Raw genomic sequence first — 24516 nt, 5'->3', positions numbered from 1 at the left:
GTACCAATAATATTAATCAACTAAGTGATTGTTTATATGTTTAGAAGGTTATTAAATTGAATTTAATATTTCTGTCACAGGACATACATACCTAAGCATATGGGCTGATGTTAAAATAGCTTATTTTTATGTTTACAGATGAAACATGCTCTTAAATTACTGAAAATTTATCTAAATAGAGTAAATTGATCATTTAAAATAGAAATACTTCTACTCTCGTTAATAACATATCAATTTTAAAACAACTTCAGTTAACTCTTACATTTAATATTGATTAAAACAAGTCAAATCATTTATTATATAGTTATTTTAAATAAAATTATATTATGTATGTAATTTTGTTGTCTGAAACACTCCTAATTAAAATAAGTTACTTTCACATATTATCACATTATATAAAACTTGTACTTATTACGTGCTTACAGAGGAAATGGATGTTAATAATTTTTATGCAGGCAGGAACCATTTAATTTAAAATAGAGAATGATCTTTCTATATTAAAATTGTTTAAGGAACAAAAGATCTTTCCTCTACAGTATTCAGCCATCTCTATTATCTGTGATTCTTCAGCAATTAAAGCAGATTTATTTTCCTCTTTGTTCCTACTTGGAATACTTGAACAATGCTGGAGAATTGAACTGACTGGACTGTTTTATCTTTCAAAAGCTTTAAAGTTCTATGTACCAATTAGCAAAATACAGTAAAGGTTTAAACTGTTAATAGCCACAACATCTTTAATGCATAGATCTGTAGTATGCTAGGGCTGTATAACAGTTCTCCATTGTATGTCTCTTTTAAGGAGAGTTACTGTGTCAGTTCTTTTCTTGCTTTACTACCTGCTGTGTATGGAAATTGTGTGTAGTACTTGACACTTGCTTTCACGAATTTAAAATTCTTGCATGTTATTATGTAGGAGCTTTGGCTCTCAATAAAGTAGAATTGATAATATTTTACTTGTTTGGATTTTGATTAAGATTTTTTGGTCATATTTTAGAGATTATACAATTTATATGTGAAAATGCATTATCTGTTTTTCTATAATGAATTAAAGGTACATAAGCTGTATGTTATCTCCTTGGAATTCATTTGACTGAATATAATTGAGGAGAATCATCAGTGTTTGTATCAGAATATGTAGATACATGATGTTTTGTGTTTGAATATAGGTGGGTTGTTTGATTGTTGCTTATTTGGTAGTAGAAAGAGTATTTTGTTTTTAGAGTTATTGCTTTTTTAATTGTCCAGCTTACCCAGATAATTGCAGAACTCAAGCATTCCTCCAAATATCTGCTTCAAACTTGTTAAGGCCTGATGTTCATCATATTATAGTAAGTTCTTAAAGAATGAAGAAGTGAGAGGAAGTGAAGAAAATAGTAACATCTTTTGATAGTAGTTACTTTTTTCTCTTTATCTCATATATCTCAGGGAATAGAATTAGAGCAAAGGAAAAGAGAATGCAGACCTCAGAATTTGAGACTAGCAAACTATTCTGTTTCTATGTTCAGGCTTTTTAATTTTATATGACTTAGTCTGTGCTGATTCTAACTCTTTAAAATACCATTGCAAGCTTGCAAATATCATTCATGTTTTACAAGATGAGGAAGTTTGAAAAAGGATAGTGATATGGAACCCTTATGGTATGCAGTGTACTGTCTTCACAAAACTCTGCTTCTTCATAAGGCATACTTTCAAGAGTGTATGAATAGGCTTTTTGTTCCATTCCTGTTTCATGTTTAATACTTCTTTCAGCTTTGAGTATATTGCATATTAGTAACTGAGTGGGTTTTTTAAATTTTAATGCTTCCACTAAAATAGGTATAAAAAATGATCTTGGCTTTCTCTAAGCAACACATGGGACATATGTTGGCCTGAGAACGCTAATGTAATTTCAAGAACTGAGGATCTGATTAGTGTACAGATTTGCATCTATTACAATGACTACTAAGTGTATATTATAATTAAAATCTGTCAGTTAAAAAGATTTTTAGACCTAATTGAGTAGTTTGAGATTTGACATCTAAGAAATTAAAATAAGGTTCCTAGTTCAATAAGCATCATAATATATTAAACATTCAAATACGGCTGATGAGGCCTGTGCCTGGAGTGTTTAGAGAGTAAAACTGCTCTAGGGCTAGTTTTCTTTTTATTTATTTATATTTATGATTTTTTTTTAAGAGAGGGAGGCAGGGGGAGGGGCAAAGGGAGAGGGAGACAGAGAATCTTAAGTAGGCTACACCTCCAGCACAGAGCCCCAGAGGGCTCAATCTCACAACCCTGAGATCATGACTTGAGCCTAAATCAAGAGTTGAGCACTTAACCAACTGAGCACGCAGGCGCCCCTAGGGCTAGGAATTTTTAACTATGACAATCTGTAGTTGTTTGTGAAGATCCTGCAAGGGATTTTTTTTTTTTTTTACTTCTCTCTTATTTATAGCTTAAAATCTTACTGTACTTTATCATTTGTTTATTCCATTTTTTGAATGTGTGTGTGTATGTATGTATGTATATATGTATGTCTATGGCACCGTTATTAAGCACCTATATATATTATTTGAGCATCTATATAGATATAAATATGGAACAACATTGTTGCCCTTAAAGCTTGTATTCTCATGTGTAAGCATATGCCAACTTTCTAAATAATTAATGTATGTATAGATTAATGAATGTTATATAAAAAAAGCAAGGTGATGGGATAGAGAGTAACTGGGGGTTTGGGTAGAATAGGGGTTATTTACAGGGCAATCAAAGCAAGCCATTTTGAGAAGGTACGATATTTGAACCAAGATCTGAATGATGAGAAAGAGTTGGCTAAGTGAGAATCCAAGAAGAACATACCAGGCAGAGGAAGAAGCTCGTGCTCCAAAGTGTAAACCAGCTGGTAGTAGTCAAGAGAGGGAAAGCAGTGACGTAATGAGAAGAGGGAGGTGAAACAAAATGAGGTCAAAGAGGTAGGCAGGGATTGGATCAGGTACAATTTTTTTTTTAATTTTTTTTTTTTAATCCATTTGACAGAGATAGAGACAGCCAGCGAGAGAGGGAACACAAGCAGGGGGAGTGGGAGAGGAAGAAGCAGGCTCATAGCGGAGGAGCCTGATGTGGGGCTCGATCCCAGAACGCCGGGATCACGCCCCGAGCCGAAGGCAGACACTTAACCGCTGTGCCACCCAGGCGCCCCGGATCAGGTACAATTTTTAGGTTGGTGGCAAGAAGTTTGAATTTTTATCTTAATTATAATGGGAAGCCATTTTAGGGTTTTAAGTAGGAAAGTGATTTGATCTGATTTATTGATCAAAAAAGCTTGAGAATTACTTAGGTGTAATGCTTAAAGATCAGAGAAGCTCAAAGGAAGTGGTTCATTTGTTCCCATTTTTATTCACTCCTATGCCTTTTTTTTGGATGTTCATGAAATAATTTTTATAGTTTTCATTAAGTTTCCTACATGAAGTTTTCTACAACTGATTGAATTTTTAACATCCACTTAAAAAAAGATCCTTGTTTTTGTCTTTGCATTTTAGATTTTTTTACATATGGTTTAACAATTCAGTGATTCTTCCTATTAAAAAGAATCTTCTGAATTTGAAATGTTTTTTGTTAAAGATCATATTGGGACCTGAAATAATAAATTTATCTCTTTCTTCTAATTCTCCACTCTCTCTGGCCCTGCCACACTCTCCCTCCCCTTACCCCCCAAAAAAGAGAGAGAAAGTGGAGATCTGTCATCACTGTGAAGGAAGATAAATTAACTGAGCTGCTGTCCACCAAGTAGGTGCTGACAAAGCCCCAAATACATTTAAGCTTCCGTGCCTTGCTTCACCTGATGGTGTGGGCCAGTGGTGATGGTTGTCTGTCTTCATCTTAACTTTGACTCTACTTCTCTCTCTCTCTCTCTCTCTCTCTCTGCCCTTCCTTTCTCCCTCTTTCTCTCTGCTTTTTGAGATTTGTTTCTCTCTCCAGTGTTTGTATAGCTATTTCGTCTGTCTTTGTGACTCTCTGTTCATTTTTGCTGTCTCTGAAGCTGGCAGTCATCTCTCTGTCTTTCTGACTGCTTGTGTTTCTCCTTCACCACTGTCATTTTCCCTTTTCAGCAACTGGCTATAAAGAAATACGGCTATGGACATACATTATCATTCTTTCCCTTTTTCCAGTCCTTTATGTCTCTTCTACTCTTCCTGTTCTTCCTCTCTTTCTCTCCTTTCTTCTACATTTCTGTTACTTTTGTCCTTTTTCTTCCTACTTCTTTCTTCTTTCCTTCTCCCAAAATGCTGGGAGAACTAAACCAGACCTAGAAAGGAGAGACAGAGATGGCCCTACCCTCTAATAGCTTTTCTTCTCTCATTGCCTTATTTCCCCCTTTGAGAATGTATAAGATTTTTGAAGACATTTACTAACTGGGAAAAGAAACACCATGATTTGTACATTATATTATTTGACATTTTCACCCTAGTGAGAGACTGGAAAGACTGTGGACTGATTTATAGATACAACATTAGATCTTTAAATCCCTTCTTTTAGCTCTAAGACTTTGAGCAAGTTATTTAACTTCCATGTCCTCATCTTATAAAATGAAAACACCTTTTCGGATTTGTTTTGGAAGTTTATTGAGAATATCTACATTAAACAAGAAGAGATACAATATCTTATTTATTTTATCATTCAACGAAAGGTCTTTTCTTCCCTCTCCCCCCATGTGGAGTTGTATGAAGAGAGAAGCAAACTGGAATTAATGATTGTTATCCATAACTGAATCTGAAGTAATTTGGAATATTATTCTGAGTCACATTTCTACTCAGACACTGAGTGCTAGGGGATCTTGGAGCAAAATATTGACCTCAGTTACAATGGTCTTAGGTTAATATATCAGTTGTGTTTATTTGTGTGTGTATGTGTATGTGTATTTAATAATTTTTGTTGTGTAACTTGCCTTTTTCTAACAGCCTGTGGCATTTTTACTTAATCATCTTTGATATTACTGTCTCAGTACATAGTTTCTAACAATCAGTTGTGTAGATGTATTGATATATAATTATCATTTCAATGAGAAATTTCTTTAGTCTTTTATAACCTATATTTAATGGGAATTTTAAACAGTATTATTCCAAAAAAGTTTTTAAAGGCCTTATTCATTTTATTGTACATTAAATTCAGTCATTAAACTCTATGTAATTTAAAAACTTTACTGATTTTAGCAGTAAAATATGTACATTGTAGAAATATCAACCTGGAAATGTAAAAGTACAAAGAAAATTAAAATTGTCTTTAATTTCAGTCTTGGTGATATTACTCCATTTTTATATGAATATTTAAATACACCAACATTCAGTGTATTTATATATAACACAAATCATGCTTTATAGTTTGATGTCCTATTTTTTCATTTTATTTGCATTATATTGTGAATATCTCTAAAATTATTCAAAGGTATAACTGTAATGGATATATAGTCTCCCATTGTATGGCTATACAATAATAACATCTATTGTTACACTTCCCATTATTTAAAAATTTTCACAATTATACACAATGCTAGAATGAACAACTTCATACCTAAGTTTAATCTTTGATAACATCTTTTTTTTAGGATTGATTCTTTGAGTGGGATTACTAAATCTAGTATCTTTAATACTTCAAATATTTTTTAATACCTAAAGATAATTGATACAGAATACTTCTAGAGGTTTTTACTAATTAACTCTATATAATTTTAGGGTTATGCCTCTTCATAGCCTGTGCTGTTTTCCTAGCATACGTGGTCCAGTTCTATGGATGCCTTTCAGACGCTGGCACATGGGTATAACAGATTCTACCTAATATGTCTAAGAATTAGAAAACAAGAAAAGCACATAATACTTAAATGCATTGAAAGTACTTTAGAGTTTAGTACATTCTGAGGATCAACGTTATGAAGTTAGCTATCATTGTACTATCAGTTTCTGGATATGCAAGTTGATGAGATTTCTATCATAAATATATATATATAAAATGCATAACAGTACTACTGCTATTACTATTATAATACATTTTAACAGAGTTTGTTATATATGAAATTCATATATGTTCATATATGTTATATATGAAACATTCTCCCTATTTTATATGTCAGTCTATATTCTTTCTCATTCTTATTACAGCACCTTTCCAGAACACTGCAGGGTGATCATCCTTAAAAATTTCTATAGTACTTCTCTTTGTCATTTATTTGGTGAACTACATTATTATTGATTCTGATTTAATTTAGCTTTGTCGTAGTCAAAAACACACTCTGAATTCAGTTTTGAAATTTCCTGAGACTTTTTTTTTTATGGTTCAAAGTGTGGCCTACCTTGATGAATGTTCCATGTATACTTGGAACTATATTCTATAATTTTCTATATTCTATAAATTTCAGTTGAGTTTTAAGTTGGGTTAATAGTGTTCAAATTTTTTTCATCCTTCCTAATTTATCTATATCTTCTTTCAGTTACTGAGAGTAGTGTTAACATTTCAACCTATAATTTGTGTGTTTCTTATGTTGGTCACTTTTTTGTTTCACTTATTTTGAAGCTCTGCTATTAGATGCATAAACATTGAAAACTGTTATGTGTACTTGATGAATTGATGTTTTTATCCCTTATGTAACGTTCCTCTTTTCCTGGTACTAATCCTTATTCTGGAGTCTACTTTGATGATACTAATGTAACTGCTCCCGTTTTGCATGGTGCATCATATTTCAACCCTTTACTTTTAACCTGTTTGTGAGCTTATATTTCAAGTTTGTCTCTTGCACACGTAGGGATGCCTGGGTGGCTCAGTCGGTTAAGCATCTAACTTAGGCTCAGATCATGATCTTGGAGTCCTGGGATCAAGCCCTGCGTTACGCTCACTGTTCAGCGGAGAATTTGCTTCTCTCTCTCTGATCCTCCCCATCACTTGTGCTCTCTCTCAAATAAGCAAAGTCTTTAAAAATAAATAAAGTTTGTCACTTGCATATGTATATATTTGGCTCTTGCTTTTATTTTACCTAGCTTGACAATCTCTGCCTTTTAATTCCCATGTGATTTCTCTTTTCTTTCTTTTTTTTGTGAGGGAGGGACAACTTCACCCATTATTTCACTCCAGTCCCCATCTCTGACAATCACCAGTGACCATTTTACTTTTTCCTTTCCTGTTGGGATGCCTTTTATATCTTTTTCTTGCCTAATTGCTCTGGCTAGGACTTCCAGTACTATGTTGACCAGAAGTGGCAAGAGTGGGCATCATTGTCTTGTTTCTGATCTTAAAGGAAAAGCTTTCAGCTTTCCACCATTGAGTATGATGTTAGCTGTGGGCTTGTCACATGGCTTTTATTATGTTGAGATATATTCCCTCTATACTCACTTGTTGAGAGTTTTTAAATGCCTTTTTTGCATCTATTGAGTTGATCATACAACTTTTATTCTTCATTTTGTTGATGTAGTATATCTCTGTCAATGTGTGATCTCTGCCTTTTAATTCCCATCTAATTTCCCCACCTTTCCTTTTTCCATTGTATTTTAGATTCAATACATTTTTAGAAACCTATTTTATCTCCTGTATCAATGTTTTATCTGTACCTCTTTTTTTTTTTAGTGGTTCCTTTAGGGATTACAATATGCATTCTTAAGTTTTTGCATTCTGCATGAACTAGTAATATGTCACTTTACATGTGACATAACCTTGAAATACTGCCTCCATCTGTTACACTAGTCCTTTGTGTTAATGTTTACATACATCTTATTTCCAAATGTGTTGCAGGCCTCATAGTAAATTATTAATATTGCTTTAAACAATCTTAGTATCTTTAAAGAAACTAAGAAACAAGGAGAAAAATCTTTTATATTTACCCACTAATTTACTATTTTTGATGTTCTTCATTCCTCCATATAGATACAGATGTCTATCTGGTATCTTTCAGTCTGAAGAACTTCATATTAACACTTCTTATGGTGCAGATCTATTGGGACAAAATCTCTGAACACTGTGTATCTGGAAATTCCTTCATTTTGCCTCTGCTTTTGAAAGACCTTACTCAGGCTGCCATTACAAAATACCATAGACTGAGTGGTATATATAACAGAATTTTCTCATAGCTCTGGAGGCTAGAAGTCTAAACTCCAAATGCCAGCTTGGTTGCTTTCTGGTTAGGACACTCTCCAAAGCTTGGAGATGGCTGCTTTCTTACCTTGTCCTCACATGGCAGAGGGTAGGGGAAGGGGAGAGAGAAGAGAGAATGCGAGTGAATGTGAGCATGTGGATGGGCGTGAGCAAACAGGTGCTCAGGTTTCTCTCCTTATTTGGGTACTAATCTCATTATAAGGACCTGACATCACTCATCTAACCCAAATTACTTCCCAAAGGCCCATCATGTCTCCAAATACCATCATATTTGGGGTTCAGCCTTTAATACATGAATTTATGGGGCTAGGGGACACTGAATGTTATGGACGTTCTGTCCATAAAACCTTCTCATTATTCTTCTAGGTTGAAGGTTTTTATTTTAACACTTTAAAGATGCCATTCCATTTTCTTTTTTTTTTTTTAATTGTGGTAGATATACATAACATTTTAGCCATTTTTAAGTGTACAATTCAGTGGCCTTAAGCTCATTTAAAATGTGCAACCATCACCTATCTATTACCAGAACTTTTTCGTGATCCCAGACAGAAACTCTGAACCCATTAAATAATAACTCCCCATGACCCACTTCCCCACGTCTCTGATAACCTTTATTATACTATCTGTCTCTGTGAGTGGGCTTATCATTGGTTCTTCTTAATGAGTAGAATCATACAATATTTGTCGAAGGGGAGAAAGGTCTTCAGGGAGTGGAAGAGGGGTGCTGAGTCTCACACTCTGGAAGGTACCCAAAGTCTCCTTTCTGCTTTGGTGTTCTCCCTTCACTGTTAATAAACCTTGAAGGAAACTGGTGTTGGTAGTCTTGTTGAAAATCAGTTGACCATATATGCAGCAGTTTATTTGGAGGCTGTCTATTCTCTTTCCTTGGCCCATAACTGTCCTTATTACCACACTATTTCAAATACTACAGCTTTGTAGTAAGTTCTGAAATCAAAACATTTTAATCCTCCAACTTTGTTCTTTTTTTGTTTTGAAGCAGAAATTTCATATGAATTTTGTGATGAATTTTTCTTTTTCTGCAGAAAACATCACTGAGATTTTGATAGAGTTTGCATTGAATCTGTAGATTGTTTTGGGTAGTGCTATCATCTTATTAATAAAGTCTTCCAGTCCATGAATATGGCATGTTTTTCCATTTATCTATCTATCTATCTATCTATCTATCTATCTATCTATCTATCTATCAGAGAGACAGCCAGCGAGAGAGGGAACACAAGCAGGGGGAGTGGGAGAGGAAGAAGCAGGCTCCCAGCGTAGGAGCCTGACTGGGGCTCGATCCCAGAATGCCGGGATCACGCCCTGAGCCAAAAGGCAGACGCTTAACGACTGAGCCACCCAGGCGCCCCAGCCTTTTCATCTCCCTCCATTTATTTTTGTCTTCTTTAATTTATTTAAGCAGTGTTTTGTAGTTTTCAGTGTACATGTCTATCACCTTCTTGGTTAAATTTATTCCCAGGTATTTTATTCTTTTTGATACAATTGTAAATGGATTTTTTTCTTAATTTTCTTTTCATATTGTTTATTGGTAGCATTTAGAAACACAACTAGGTTTTGTGTATTATTTTTTTTATCCTGCCACTTTGCTGAACTTGTACGTTAGCTCTAACAGGTTTTGTGGGTGTATATGGAGTCCTATAAATTTGTGAACAGAGATAATTTTACTTCATTTCTAATTTGGATACCTTTTACCTTGCCTGATTGCTGCTCTTCAGAACTTTGCTTCACAAATGTTTGTTACCTCACCAGCCCTAAACTCTGATTACCTTCTCTGCTTTGAGACCACTATGTTCTGCTTGGGCTTCACAGTTGTCTGCCATGCGCTTCCAGGCATAAAGCTGAGACAGTTAAGGACTACATCATGAATTCTTCTTTCAGGGATTACAGTATGATTCTGCCTACTATACAGTTGTCCAATATCTGAAAATTTGCTTAAAATAACTTTTCCAGTTTTGGGACGCCCTTGGCTCAGGTCATGATCCCAGGGGATCGAGCCCCACATTGGGCTCCTTGCTCGACAGGGGAGCCTGCTTCTCCCTCTGCCTGCCACTCCCCCTGCTTGTGCTCTCACGCTCGCTTGCTCTCTCTCTCTGACAAACAAATAAAAGCTTAAAAAAAAAACTTCCCTAGTTTTATATGCAAGAGCAAGTCTGGTAACAATTACTCCATCATGTATAGCAGTGAAAGTCCATGTACTTACTACATTGTGACAATTCTTTTACAATAATGGCTTCGTTAATGAATCTTTTACTTTTTTTAACCTACCTTTAACAATTTGTTCAGTTACTGATTCTCTCAATTCTTTCTTTAAAACATACTGACACCCCAACACACCACATACCATGGCTTAATTTAGGTTTCATTTTAGTATAGTACCAGACTTCAGCTCTCAGTAATTGAGTCATATGCTTACCAAGACTCAGTTGTGTTTGTTTCCACAAGTTTCTACGCCAGTCTTACTTGAAATTGTAATTACATAATTTAATTGAATACTATGATCTGATTGCTATATAGGGGACAAAGAGTTCTTTCTGTGACAGTTCTGTTGAATACTTTGAAAAGACAATGATGAATTTGTAATAAACAATTTCGATCAAATTAGGTGGAGGTGAAACAATTATAAAAAATTGTCATGTAAAAGGAAATAACAAAATTCTGAACAGATTTTGGACTCAGAGTGTTTCACAAATGTCTTTATTTTCTAACTTCACATTTAAGAAACCAAAACTATAAATTGCAGGTGACATATTTTCTTGGTAGCTTGTGGAAGAAACGACACTTGGAATTTAATCATTGGACCTATACTCAAAGAAAATGCACTGGCCCTATTATCAGTTTATTAAAAGAATGTGCATATATGCTTTTTGAGTTACAACACAATGTTTAAGGGTGAATGTATATGTAGGCACATGTAAACACATGTGCACATATGTATTTATTTTCTTAGGGGTCCCTGTCGTCACTAATATTGTCAGTTGACTGACTATCATTTCCTAAGTCAGAAGGGAGACTTCTGTTGGGTACTTTCACTTTTATTCTTACAGTTAATTAACAAGGAATTGTCTTACACAGTTTATGTGCCTCTTCACAATCTAGTTTGGCTTTCACATCATTGCCTCTTGAATGTTGCTTTATTAAACCAGAAGCATTTATCTTTGGATTCATTATTTTCTGTTATTTCCAGCTTCCTTTCCAGATTTAATTAATTTCATTTATTGCTTAAGACATCTCTTGATTTTAAGAAGTTTATTTACCTTCTATTGCTTTGCCTTGATATTTATTCAACAGTTATTTCCTATTTAGTTCTTTGCTGCCATGGCTTTTGTAATAATTTTTAATGTATGTTGTATGTATGTCAGCCTTTTAATTTGTTACCAGGGTATGAGGAGGACTATTTGATTAAAAAATAACAAATTGGATCTTTACAAACTGTGATATGTTATGTGAGTTCCAAGTATATTGTGGTTATACTTTTTTGTCCTTTAATTAATTAATTAATTAATTTTGTCCTTTTATTGTTTTAATAATATATTGTTATATATTTTATTAATATATTTATTAATTTTAATGATATATTTATTAAGGAATATATTTAATAAAATATATTAATGATATTAACAATATTATTAAATATATGATATTAATATGTAAATATTATTAATTATTAAATATTATTTAAAATATTATTTAAAAAGCTCCTACATGCCCGATATAGCTACATGACTTAGTGATTTAAAATCCAAAGTCTTCTGGAGCACTGGATTAAAAAGCAACAACAACAAAAAAGTCTTTTTCATTATTAAAAAGTTGATCATTATTATTATAACTTTCTTCTTGTTAACTTAAAAAATGTTAGTTTAATAACTCAGAAAGCTTCAGTGAAGCATACTGGTCTTCACTGAGGCAGTATTGATCATTTATTTGTGAAGCATGATTTTTTTAGTAACTTTCAATTGTTTCAAAGTTAATAGAAAACAAAGATTGTTTCAAGTGTTTTCTTATAAAAGTGATTGAGTGTTCCAATGAATTTTCCTGATTTGAGGGAGAGAAGTTTATTTCTATATCATTTTTTAAAAATTCTAGCATTCTGAAAAAAGATTGTAGCATTCTGTCATAAAATAGCAGCTTAGTAGACTTGCTTTGGCTATGCCATATGTCAAATCATGTACTACAGAATAGAACTATGTACAATACAAATCTGAAAATATTTGCCATCTTTGCACTATTATGTTGGGTACGAAGAATTTATTCTGCCCTTCAAGGTCCTTCTAGATGAACTAAGAATGAAGATGACATGAGACAGATTAACAGGAGAAAATCAAATTTAGTAGGGTACACATGGCAATTCACATAGACATGGAATTCCAAAGACATGGAGCAATGTGATGCTTATATGAGCTAAGGAGAGGGTAGGAGTCTGAGGATACAATGGGGAGAAAGACCATTAGCGGGAATGTAAGAAGAGATGTTTAAAAAAACCCCCAGAGTTGCCTCATTATATAGATAAGGTTCTTAGGTAAAGAGGAATCCATTAATAGCTCTCTTTCGGGTATAAGCAGGCAGTTAAGGGGAAAATAAAGAACTTTTCCTAAATCTGCTGAGTTTTAATTGCTTTTAGTTCAAAATAATGTTCATGCCAAACTGGCCTATCTTGAGGTGGCCTGCCATTGGTCCTTATAATTACAAAGAGATTGTATATTTGTATGATATTCCAGTTATATTTGGGGCAGTTAATTAGATTTTAGGTGAGTGTTACCTTCTCATTCTGGTTTCTTCTGGTAGCTGCTCTTATAAAGTAACATAACATCATTTGGGGTAATTTAGAGGAAATTTTGCTAATTTTTTGGTATGTTTTTATGAGTCAAACACCAAACTCATCCTCTCCTTTATACTTTTGTGTGAAAACACACACTAAATAAATTCAAGGCAATTAATATATACCTGTGTTTCTGTACCTTGAGAGACTAAGTGGAGGTTGGCTTACCTTGTTGGTGGCAATATAAAATTTGATCACAATTTTGGAAAGTAATTTGATAACATTTCAGGGAGCATGAAAATTTTTAAACCTTCGACTTTGTCAAGTCTGCCGTCAGCGACAATTAAAGGAATTAGTTTACTGGGATTTTCACTGTAGTATACTTGAAAGGTAATAATAATGAAATAATTTGATTTTTCAGTAATGAGGAATTGTTGCTGATTGATTTATCATAGCCACTAACTCAGGAAATAAATGGGTGTGTCCTCATGCACTGCCTCAGCGAACTGCTCCGTCCCAGGGATTCCTGAGGGGGCTGGACAAATCAGAGCATGACTTCTGGCTGGGTTTGCCAACACTATTACTGAACAAACTTGTTGCAAGAGAAGCCAGTAACTCAAGAGACAAGGGTTTGGGAAAGAGAAAGGGAGAAATTTAATTTAGGTGCCAGCAGCCTTTGGAAGTGGCAGGCCCAAGCCTTAACAGCCTCTCTGCTGGCAAAATGGGAGAGTTTGGGGGTGGGGGTTCCATTCAAGAAAGCAAGCATAGAGTATACGATCCTGGGTAGCAGTCAGTATGTGTTTAGCCCATGATCCTGTCTGGGCTGGGAAGGGGATGTGTGGGTATGGTCTTCTAGGTATTCCCTTTGCTATCTGGGCTTCTCTGGTCTGGTGGTTGGAATGTTTCAGTCATTACAAAATGTCTTTGTCAGTGACTCAGGAAAGTGCAATAAGAAATAAGCACAATGCATTTTAGTTAGAAAATGAGTTAAGTGGTCTTGTCTATTTCTGATTAACTGTTGGTGTCTATAGTTTAGCAAGAGGGCTGACTGACACAATTGGCTAAGACAGTGTGACATATCAACTTCATAGATTTTTAATGAGACCATTAAAACAAATATGAACACTGGGTAACTACATGTAAAAAAAGGTAGTGATGTGGGGCGCCTGGGTGGCACAGCGGTTAAGCGTCTGCCTTCGGCTCAGGGCGTGATCCTGGCATTATGGGATCGAGCCCCACATCAGGCTCTTCTGCTGGGAGCCTGCTTCTTCCTCTTCCACTCCCCCTGCTTGTGTTCCCTCTCTCGCTGGCTGTCTCTATCTCTGTCAAATAAATAAATAATAAAAAAAAATCTTAAAAAAAAAAAAGGTAGTGATGTGATACTTAAAAATAATTAATGCAAAATATTATAACTGTGTAAAGTGGATATGTATATAGATAATTATTGGTAGGTAAACCAGTTAAGAAAACAGTTGCTAGGGTTTTAAGCATACGGATATATTTTTATAAATTTCTCTTTAATACTGGTACTATGTTCACCAGTATCTTTAAAATCATAAGTATCCTGAAGGAATCACCTTCTTTGTCCCTCTTTGGTCAGGTATTTTCTGATACTTTTTCACCTTTAAAACCTGATACAATCCTTCCAAACAGTTCTACGACATAGGCTCTATGATACAGTTTTTAAAGTAGGAAACTGACATACAGAGTTTAAACAGCTTGTCAGTACTGCACAGGTAGCAAATGGTGGCTGGGGTTCCTCCAGATTTATCTGAGTTATACTTCCTTCCTCTTAACCAATATTGTATTTCACAGTATGATTATTTAGTTATTTCCCCACACATAACCCCCACCATGGGTGCACAAATTGTAAACTTTATTCAGGAAAAAATTGTGTCTTTACATGCTCTGCAGCCTCTGGCATAATTAACTTGGCATAGTAGGATCTTTGATTTGGAGTTAAACAAATAAAGGTAAATTATATCTTATTCTATTTTATGAATGTCATAGGCTTACCAGTATGTTTTCATACTTAATAAAACCAATTTAACATATATTTTACTCAGTATTTTTGATGTAGACAACAAATGGGATATTCAGCTCTTTTAAAAAGCTGCATTTTTCTCTCCAGACTTGAAGCAACTTACTGACTTTAATTATAAAACCCTTTGTTGTAATTTGGTTACTAAGTTTTCAAGGAAGATTGATTTTTCTGCATCTTAACGCCAGCTTCCTATTATTTATTCACCCTGTCCTTTTTAAAAAGTTCAGTATTAATTTTCATGAAGATAGAAATGATGTTTGTATTGTTTTGAGCATTGTGTCCAGTAACTAATACATAGGAGGTGCTGAAAAATATGTTGAGTAAATGAGATAATACATTCTTTTTATTGTCTGAGACGTTAGTCATCATTTTACCTCATTTAGTTGATTTTATAGATGGTGAATTAAGAAAAGTTTATTAATTTGCCCACAGTTGAAGGTTGGGATTCTTCTAACCCAGTTTGACTCAGCCCTTTGCTTTTAACCATTGCTCCTGCTCAGAAGGTAATGAAAATAGGTTGAGATAGAGAAACGTCTCTAATTCTTAGTTTTTAACTTGTTTTATGATTTTCAGTCATTTGCATGTTACTATTTCTATCTTAACATTTTATTTAAAACTTAACTTTTGGTTTCATGATAGCCTTGCCCAGCATGCAAAATGTAATGTTACATTCCAACACTAGTTTCATCACCTGGTTGGATTACCACATCAATGTATTTTTGCAATTTTTATTTGTATCTGAATTTTTATGGCTACTGACTTTTTGGAAGTGCTTAAAGTTCTTCTGTGATAAGTAAATACATTTGGTTATGCTGTCAACTCTATATTTTTCGAATTGTAAAATTTATTTTGTAAAATGTCCTTCATTATTTATGAGACCATTTAATGAGTTTCTTGTGCTAAGTATCTGTAGGGTACTTGAAAGGAAGTTTTTATTACAGATCTAAAATTGTTTTCTTTTTAAAATCTTTCATGGTTGAAGTAGAATATAAACGCAGTCTTCAAATTTAGATCAGTTTTAGCCCTGGAATAAATTTAAATACATAATTGGTAACTAAAAGCTTGCAGTAGAACAAGTTTCTATGACAATATTTGTACTTAATGTTCCAGTATGTGCTCTATTAAAACTTTTCAGTCTTGATCCATACATGCAATTTAGTGAACTTATTACCAAAAAGCCTGGTTAAAATTTTGGCTCTTCTGGATGTACTGGGAGATGTATAAAAAATTCCCCAAAGTCGCGAAAACCTTTTTCATTTATTTCTGTTTATGACAAGTGTAAACTATTAAGGTTAAGTGGGTGGGGCAACTGGAAGTAATTACTAAGGCCAGTGGCATTTTTGTGGTTTAATAAAGGCAGAAGCTAATTATTCAGTTTTTATTTAAGTGAAATGGTGCCAAAAAGGAGGTTCCTGCAGAGCAGCTGCACTCCTTCAGTGTTACCCTAATTTACCAAAGACACAACTGTCACAAACAAAACTTTTAAACTTGATATATAGCCACAAAAGTAAGGAGGCTTTTGTTTGGAGTGCATGCAGAAGAACTCCTTTATACAAATCAACCGGCAGATGACGGACAATGATGAAAATTTGATTCTTTGAAGTCATAATAGTCATTGAAATGTGTGAAATTCTGGTATTGAAAAGAGAGCGACCAGCAAGACTCTAAATCCTGGGTGGTTGCAAGAAGCTTGCTGGGAGGTTTTTCTGCATTTTGACACCAACTTCCCATTGCTTGTTCCCTGCTTCCTTTGTTAAAAAAAAAAAAAGTTGAATTCACACAACATAAATGGGGACAGTTGATAACCGAATCATACAGTTTTTATATGGAAAACTAATATTTTATAATGGAAATTGGTATTTGAAAGAATAAAGTTCATTTACATATGCTGGCATATACTTTCTTAATGATTTTTTGAATTCTTCTTCCATCTAACTAGACCTGTGAAATAGAAAGTCAGCTGTAAGCTCTTCCAGAATTTAAAACTGTGGAAGAGATGGTGCTGAAAGAGTGGAACTTCAGAATTATGATACGCATCTTTTCAGTAGCAAATATTTGATTGCCCTTCAGTCTACAAATCATTACTGTTTCTTAAAATCACATTATTGTACCTAAGATGGTGTTTGTGAAACTTAAGATAGTGACATTCTTTAATAATTTTTATGCTTTAATCTGTTTAAAAATTAAAAGTTTTAAAATTCAGTAAATTAGTGTATATTATCCAAAGGGTAACTTGATTTATAGGTAATTATTAGCTGATGAGTCTTGAGTTTCTTCAAGTAAAAACTTGAAGGCTTCTTACTCATCCAATGTGATTTAGCTTTTTTGTAGTAATAGAAAATTATGAATTATTATTTATAAATATTTTACCAATAAAGTGAGAAATCTGTAAAAGACAATATTGACATCTTCAAAGCATTTGTATCTTTTATAAGTGTTTTTTTTTTTTTTTAAACCACAGGTGATCCATATTGCAATACCAAAGTAGAAATCTAGAGATAATGTCTTTGGTTCAATATAGTTTAGTTTGCAGATGTTTTATTATTTATTTTGAGGGAGAGCAAAGAATTCAAAACACAAGTAAAGATTTCAACATAGTGCCTCGTAGTTCTTTTCAAGTATTACATTGTTTTAATGGAATCTTGGAGTGGGAGCTTTTAGCCCATTGAAATGTGGCTTAAAGGACAGGTTCTTCTGTCACTAGCTGAAGCTGTGTGGATGAAATGATAACAATAGTGTCGTAATGCATTTTAAAAGTGTGAGAAATCAGTTTGTCTAGACTAAGAGTGTGCCTACAGGGACCAGGAATTTTAGAGCTTCTGTGCCCTTTAGGTGTCAAGTATGTGAGAGATGCCAAGCCTTTTCATCCTCAGTCTTTGGCAGCAGCTCAACCCGGCTGCAGTACCTTACATGTCTTCTGCAGGCAAAAACAGGGATTCTGTGTCAGGACAACTTAGGCTTCAAAATTCAGGAACTTATTTGTGCCAGTGCCAACTTTAAATTGGGGAATGGTATCAATAAATAAAAAAATGCCATTCTTTCAGAAGCCATGGAAGCACTGATAGATAGTTGTTCAAAATAAAAAGAGCTTAGCAACATTTTATAGCCACTTAAGAGAGATTTTCCATCCTTAAAAAAAAAAAATCATTGTCCTTTTTTATGTTAATAGTACAAATCAAGAAATGCTATTTCCTTTTTAAAAAGTTTTATTGCTTTTTTCTTATTTTGGCATATATACATCACAGTTATAAAGAAAAAGTAAATGTTTCCTATAATCTCATCTTCCTGAGCTAATTAGTGTTGAGTTTAATATGTTTCCTTTCCTGAAAGTCTTAAAGAGTAGCTAACTTATAGCTTTAGTTTTTATGAACTCGCTATAGAGGGTTTGCTGTGGAATTTGGAACTGATGCCTCACCCTGTAATTTTGTAACACACTTACATTGTTTGTTTATATCCCACTTCAACTCTAGCTGAGGAAATATGACTTTAATATAAAGATACATAATATTAAATAATAAATTAATGTGACAGATTTTTTAGGACTTCCCAGGAGTCTCTTTCAGCTCTTGAGTAGAGAAATACGCTTCAGAAAGTCATCAAGTATAATCATTCCTGAAATTTCTTTGAAATTGAACTTGACAAAGTTTATCAGTTAAAACTTAACATTCATACGTTTAAAAATTATGAACCAGTTGCACTTATTTTGCTTTTATTTTATCCTGTATGCAAAGAAACTTTTAAAATGTAGGTACATCCTTGAAGTGCATATTTGTATAAATATTTATATGGATTATTTTGGTAGTTTCTCCGAACAGACAAGCTGTGACAAAGTAACCCCACCTCATTAATTATTGGTGCAGGTGGAAAGGTATTGTGTTAAGCAGAAGATTGGATGCCAGCTAAAATAACTTTAAACAATTTTTAAAAATCTGTGAGTAGGAAGATGAGTGCAGTCAGAAATACACTTAGTATTTTCCCAGTACATATTGCAGTACCAAGTATTAACACTACTTGGCCCATAGCATTTAGAGTGGAACTATAAACATTAGTCTTCTTTAGCGGATATGTTACAATGAAATTGAAATTCACAAAATTTTCTGGTTTTCACAAATTTGGTATCATTTTCATATTAACTGTGTTGTTTTTAACCAGTTATTTAAAGTTAAGTAAGGGAACCATGATGTTATTATGCTTTGTTTATAAGAATATGGTTAACGCTGATATGATCTTACTTTGATCAAATAAAGTATTTCTGCCATTACTGAATGGAGACCTAAACTCTGAATTACTTTACTGTTTTGTGTCCTGATTGCTACTATATTTGATAAATAGGTCTAATCTGGGGCATCAAAATTACATGCATTTATCATTTGAGCATTTGTTACTGGATAAAATTATTTTAAGAAGAGTCAAGAAAGTTACCATTGTTTTCATTTCACATTTCTGCAAAAATTGTGTGACTTTTTTGGCTTACTTTTTCAGAATAGATTTGATGTATTATTTTCTTTTCAGTAGATTTCACCAAAGGGAAATAAAATCCTAATTAAAGTTGTTAATTGGTTTTGTTTACCAAAAGACTTAGGCCTTCCTCTAAAGGAAATGCGTTGTAAGCAGTTTGACACAGAAATCACTGGTAATAGATTTTTTCCTATTTAAAAGTTATTAATTTTTTATATCTCCTTTTAATATCCATTCACATTTTTTCTCTGCTTACTAGTTACACCAGCTCAAGAAATAAGAATCTACTGATGACAGGCTCTTCTACCAGCAAACTCTTCAGAAATTACCAATGCTTTGTTGGACAGAAGGGACCTAAATTTTTTCATGAACCCTTTCCCACTGTACCCTAACACTCCTCCCAATATACCTTTTCCGGATATCAAAATAACAATTTATAGGGTAAAAGAGTAGTGAAGTCAGAAAGCTAAAACCCCAGGGGCGCCTGGGTGGCGCAGTCGTTAAGCATCTGCCTTCTGCTCAGGGCATGATCCCGGTGTTATGGGATCGAGCCCCACATCAGGCTCCTCCGCTATGAGCCTGCTTCTTCCTCTCCCACTCCCCCTGCTTGTGTTCCCTCTCTCGATGGCTGTCTCTATCTCTTCAAATAAATAAAAATAAAATCTAAAAAAAAACAAAACAAAACCCCCAGTTTATAAATCTGAATAGAATTGCATGAATATACAAAGCAGCAAAAGTACATCAGAGTGTATATGGGCTGTTAGAAATGTGTTTGCTTGTTTTTCTGTAGGATATCACTACTTTAACTGGTGTTCCAGAAGAGCATATCAAAACTAGAAAAGTCAGGATCTTTGTTCCTGCTCGCAATAACATGCAGTCTGGAGTAAATAACACAAAGAAATGGAAGATGGAGTTTGATACCAGGGAGCGATGGGAAAATCCTTTGATGGGTTGGGCATCAACGTGAGTACTTTGGTTTAATTTGAATATTGTTTTCTGCTCTTTGTAAATTTTCCTTGTACATATATTGAAGTGTAAACTTTTTCATGTAGAGTATGCTTTGATAGTACTTTTTGAGACCATTTGTATAGGTGCCATGTTCAGTGACAGACATATATTACATTTACATGTGTATATATTTAGTATTCATGTAAGTGTGGCCCAACACAATAAATTCTAGAAACAGTCTTTTCAGAGTACTGTTTATTGGATCAAATGGCTGACAGTGTGAGCACTGTTAGCATGGTCCCAAATGATGTATATTAGTTTGATATGATGTATGAATCGTGTTAATAATTTAATAACACTTTTGTTTATTTTATTTTTTTTTTATTAATAATGATTTTTTATTATATTATGTAACACTTTTGTTTATTTTTAATTTTTTTGTCATTTGTTTGTAAGGAGAATAGTTTAGAAATTATCTGTTTTGGGGCACCTGAGTGGCTCAGTCGTTAAGCGTCTGCCTTCAGCTCAGGGCATGATCCCAGGGTCCTGGGATTGAGCCGCGCATCAGGCTCCCTGCTCCACTGGGAGCCTGCTTCTTCCTCTCCAACTCACCCTGCTTGTGTTCCCGCTCTCCCTGGCTGTCTCTCTCTTTTCAAATAAATAAATAAAAAATCTTAAAAAAAAAAAAAAAAGAAATTAACTGTTTTGAGGGAAACTTATAAGTTCTTGCGATCTTGTGATTAACAAATGCATTTACAGAACATTGGAATAAAGTGGTTATAAATTCTGTGGCACCAGTGAAGCAGTGACCTAAATCTCTGTGGTGGAATAAAACTCAAATGTTAAATAGCAGGACTGCCTCTAGCTGATTAAAAGCTGCTGCTACTAGAGAAAATAGCCAGATAAGATAGAAAATTATCAGTCTTATTGAGACTCTTAGAACACTGTATGTGTCCAGTCTGCAGTTGAAAGTGGTTATCCATTTAAATTATGTCTATTTTAGAAAAGGATGATATTTAACATCTTTTCTTATCAAAGTACCTGGGAGAGTTTTTGTTAAAAACATGTGCCATGTTCCAATTTAAATAAAATTATAGGGGCGCCTGGGTGGTTTAATTGGTTCAGCCCCTGCCTTTGGCTCAGGTCATGGCCCCAGGGCCCTGGGATTGTGCCCCGTGTTAGGCTCCCTGCTCAGCAGGGAATCTGCTTCTCCCTTTCCCTCCACCGCCACTCTTGCTTGCTGGAGCGTGTTCTCTCTCTCAAATAAATAAAAATCTTTTAAAAAATAGAATTATATTTTATTTGGCAAAATAGTATGTAGGCATAGTTCTTTAGGTGTCCATACTCAGTGTTTGAAATGCCATGATTACTCATTTATTTTTTTATTTTAAAGATTTTATTTATTTATTCGACAGAGATAGAGACAGCCAGCGAGAGAGGGAACACAAGCAGGGGGAGTGGGAGAGGAAGAAGCAGGCTCACAGTGGAGGAGCCTGACGTGGGGCTCGATCCTGTAACGCCAGGATCACGCCCTGAGCCGAAGGCAGACGCCCAACCGCTGTGCCACCCAGGCGCCCCCATGATTACTCATTTCTTAAAAAATTTTATTTATTTGAGAGTGTGAGAGAGAGCAAGAGCGGGGGGAGGAGCAAAGGGAGAGGGAGAAGCAGACTCTCCTGGCTGAACAGGGAGCCTGAAGCAGGAAAGGGCTCTATTCCAGGACCTGGGATCATGACGTGAGCTGAAGGCAGATGCTTAACCAACTGAGCCACCCAGGCGCCCCTGAAATGTCGTGATTACTCTTTCCGTCACATGAGATTTAGTGTTTTCTTCTATATGCAAGACTCATCCATTGTACTGTTTATTAATGGCATTTGGGTAGTTTTGTTGATAAATTTAACAATCAAATTGGCTTTATTCAGTGATTTATAAATCAGGCAGGATCCCATCTAGCTAATAGAAAGGAGCTCTAAAGAACTATACAAAATGGAAGACTGGGGGTTTTTCGTTTGTTTGTTTGTTTTAATTTTATTTTTAATTAGTCTCTACACCCGGCATGGCACTTGAACTCACAACCCTGCAATCAAAAGTCAGTCACATTCTCTACTGATTAGGCCAGCCAGGCACCCCCAAATGGGAGACTTTTATTGGCAGAAGGGGTAGAGACAAGGAAAGCACGATCACCTCGTCTTTCTTGGGGACAGAAGGGGTCTTTTGGGTCGATTACCATACTATTGTTGACTAGGAAATTCTAGGATTGAGTAGTTTAAGATTACATTTCTGGGAGAGGTTGAAACTACAGTTAGTTTAGGTATGAAGTCTTGTTTTTTTGATGTGAGGCTTAGCACAAGTGACTCCATTTTGGGCTGATTTTTTTTTTTTTTTTAACAATCCCCTCCCATCCCCCGTTTGGATTAGACTCTCAGTTTAACTGAGAGAGATGATTAAAATTTAAGGCATTAGCATTATTCCCAGCTACCACTTTGAAGTTCTCACAGCTTTTGTTTTTTTTTTTTTAAGATTTTATTTATTTGAGAGAGAGAGCATGAGAGAGAGAGAGAGAGCATAGCCAGATATTTGAGGGAACTAAAAAAATTCAGGATGTAGTCCAGTTTACAGGCATATAAAACCTCAAAAACAGTTAATAGGACCAGAATCTAACGTTTAAAAGGTGCAAACATTATCTTACCCTATACAATGAGCTCCACTTTTTTTTTTAAACCAAAGATAATAGTAAAACTAATTTATTTGCAGTAAACTTGGCCTGATTGTTGATATAAGTGCAGTGAGAATAGTGACTGATCATATAAGCTCTTTTTGAAGACTGCTTTCCTGGAACTTTTCATAAGGAATCTTTGAGCTCTCAGAAGCTTCTGAGGGACAGGCCATCAGATTTTACTTGAAAACCATTCCAGTCAAAGGCTTGGTGACATAGCCAATATTTCCAATCGTGTCTTGTTATAAGGAGAACAGATTTTAAGTTATGTAAAAAACTATATTACTATGAAAAAAATATTCATGGGGTGCCTGGGTGGCTCAGTTGGTTAAGCAGCCAACTCATGATCTCAGATCAGGTCTTGATGTCAGGGTTGTTTGTTTAAGTCCTGCTTTGGGCTGCACATTCGGCATGGAGCCTACTTAAAAAAAAAGAATACTCAAGAATTTCATCTTTATTTACAAAGGTGTACTTTACCAAATTGTTGTAAGTCATAAATTGTTTAAGATAAAAAGTTTTGCCAAACCGGGAAAAACAAAACATTAAAGAACCAGCAATATTTCAAACAAGAAATGATAAAAATTAAATTTTCCTCAATCAGTCCCATGTTACTAATTCTTTATTTTTTAAGTAGGCTCTATGCCCAACATGGGGCTTGAACTCAAGGCCCTGAAAGTTGCCTGTGCCCCACCTGCCATGTTAGTAATTCTCGAATCCAGTTTTTTCTAATAAATAGATGTGGAAATTCCTACCCAGTTCAGTTTTATGATTTTAGTTATCAGAAACTTGTACTTGTCAGGGCACCTGGCTGGCTCAGTCAGTAGAGTATACAACTTTTGATCTTGGGGTTGTAAGTTTGAGACCCACATTGGGTATAGAGATTACTTAAAAAAATAAAAATCTTAAAAAAAACGAAACCCGTCCTTGTCAAAATCCTTTCCATGAATCTCCTTAAAAATGTAGCACTTTTGCAGGAACACTTAAGCATCAGAGTAAAACAATCTCGCTGAATGACGTAGGACTTTAAAGTATTTCTGTGGTTAAAGATCTGAGAAGAGTCTCTTATAATGGAATTGACAAGGAAATTTGGTTATTTCTGTGTTACACAACATTTTAAGATAATAAGTGAAATTATGAATAATAACATTAGGGGCGCCTTGGTGGCTCATTTGGTTAAGTGGCTGCCTTCGGCTCAGGTCATGATCCCTGGGTCCTGGGATCGAGCCCCACATCGAGCTCCCTGCCTGGCAGAGAGCCTGCTTCTCTTTCTGCCTCTCCCTGCTCCGCTCATGCTCTCTTTCTCACTTGCTCTCTCACTGTTGCTTTATCTCAAATAAATAACTAAAATCTTTTAAAAAATGATAACATTATACCAGGACATCAGATTTCTAAGAATTTTGTATAATTTTTAGAACACTTAACAATACATACCTATATAAATACAACATAAAGAAGACTTTATAC

The 24516-nt window shown here is 34.6% G+C and overlaps 1 protein-coding gene across 3 annotated transcripts in view; it reads left to right on the top strand.

Annotated features, from left to right (window-relative positions):
* NDUFS4 (NADH:ubiquinone oxidoreductase subunit S4) overlaps positions 1-24516 on the top strand; it is a 115904-nt gene that overhangs the window by 55758 nt on the left and 35630 nt on the right. For all 3 annotated transcript variants that reach the window (XM_045815365.2, XM_045815366.2, XM_087867900.1), the window contains exon 3: positions 20179-20351. In XM_045815365.2, coding sequence (XP_045671321.1) covers positions 20179-20351 — 173 coding nt within the window. The remainder of the gene's footprint in view (positions 1-20178; positions 20352-24516) is intronic.

This window comes from Ursus americanus, chromosome 15 (assembly GCF_024610735.1).
Source record: "Ursus americanus isolate L20-20 chromosome 15, mUrsAme1.1.p, whole genome shotgun sequence".
Taxonomy (NCBI): domain Eukaryota; kingdom Metazoa; phylum Chordata; class Mammalia; order Carnivora; family Ursidae; genus Ursus; species Ursus americanus.
Note: the sequence above shows the minus strand (reverse complement) of the source record. Positions and strands in the feature narration are given on the sequence as shown.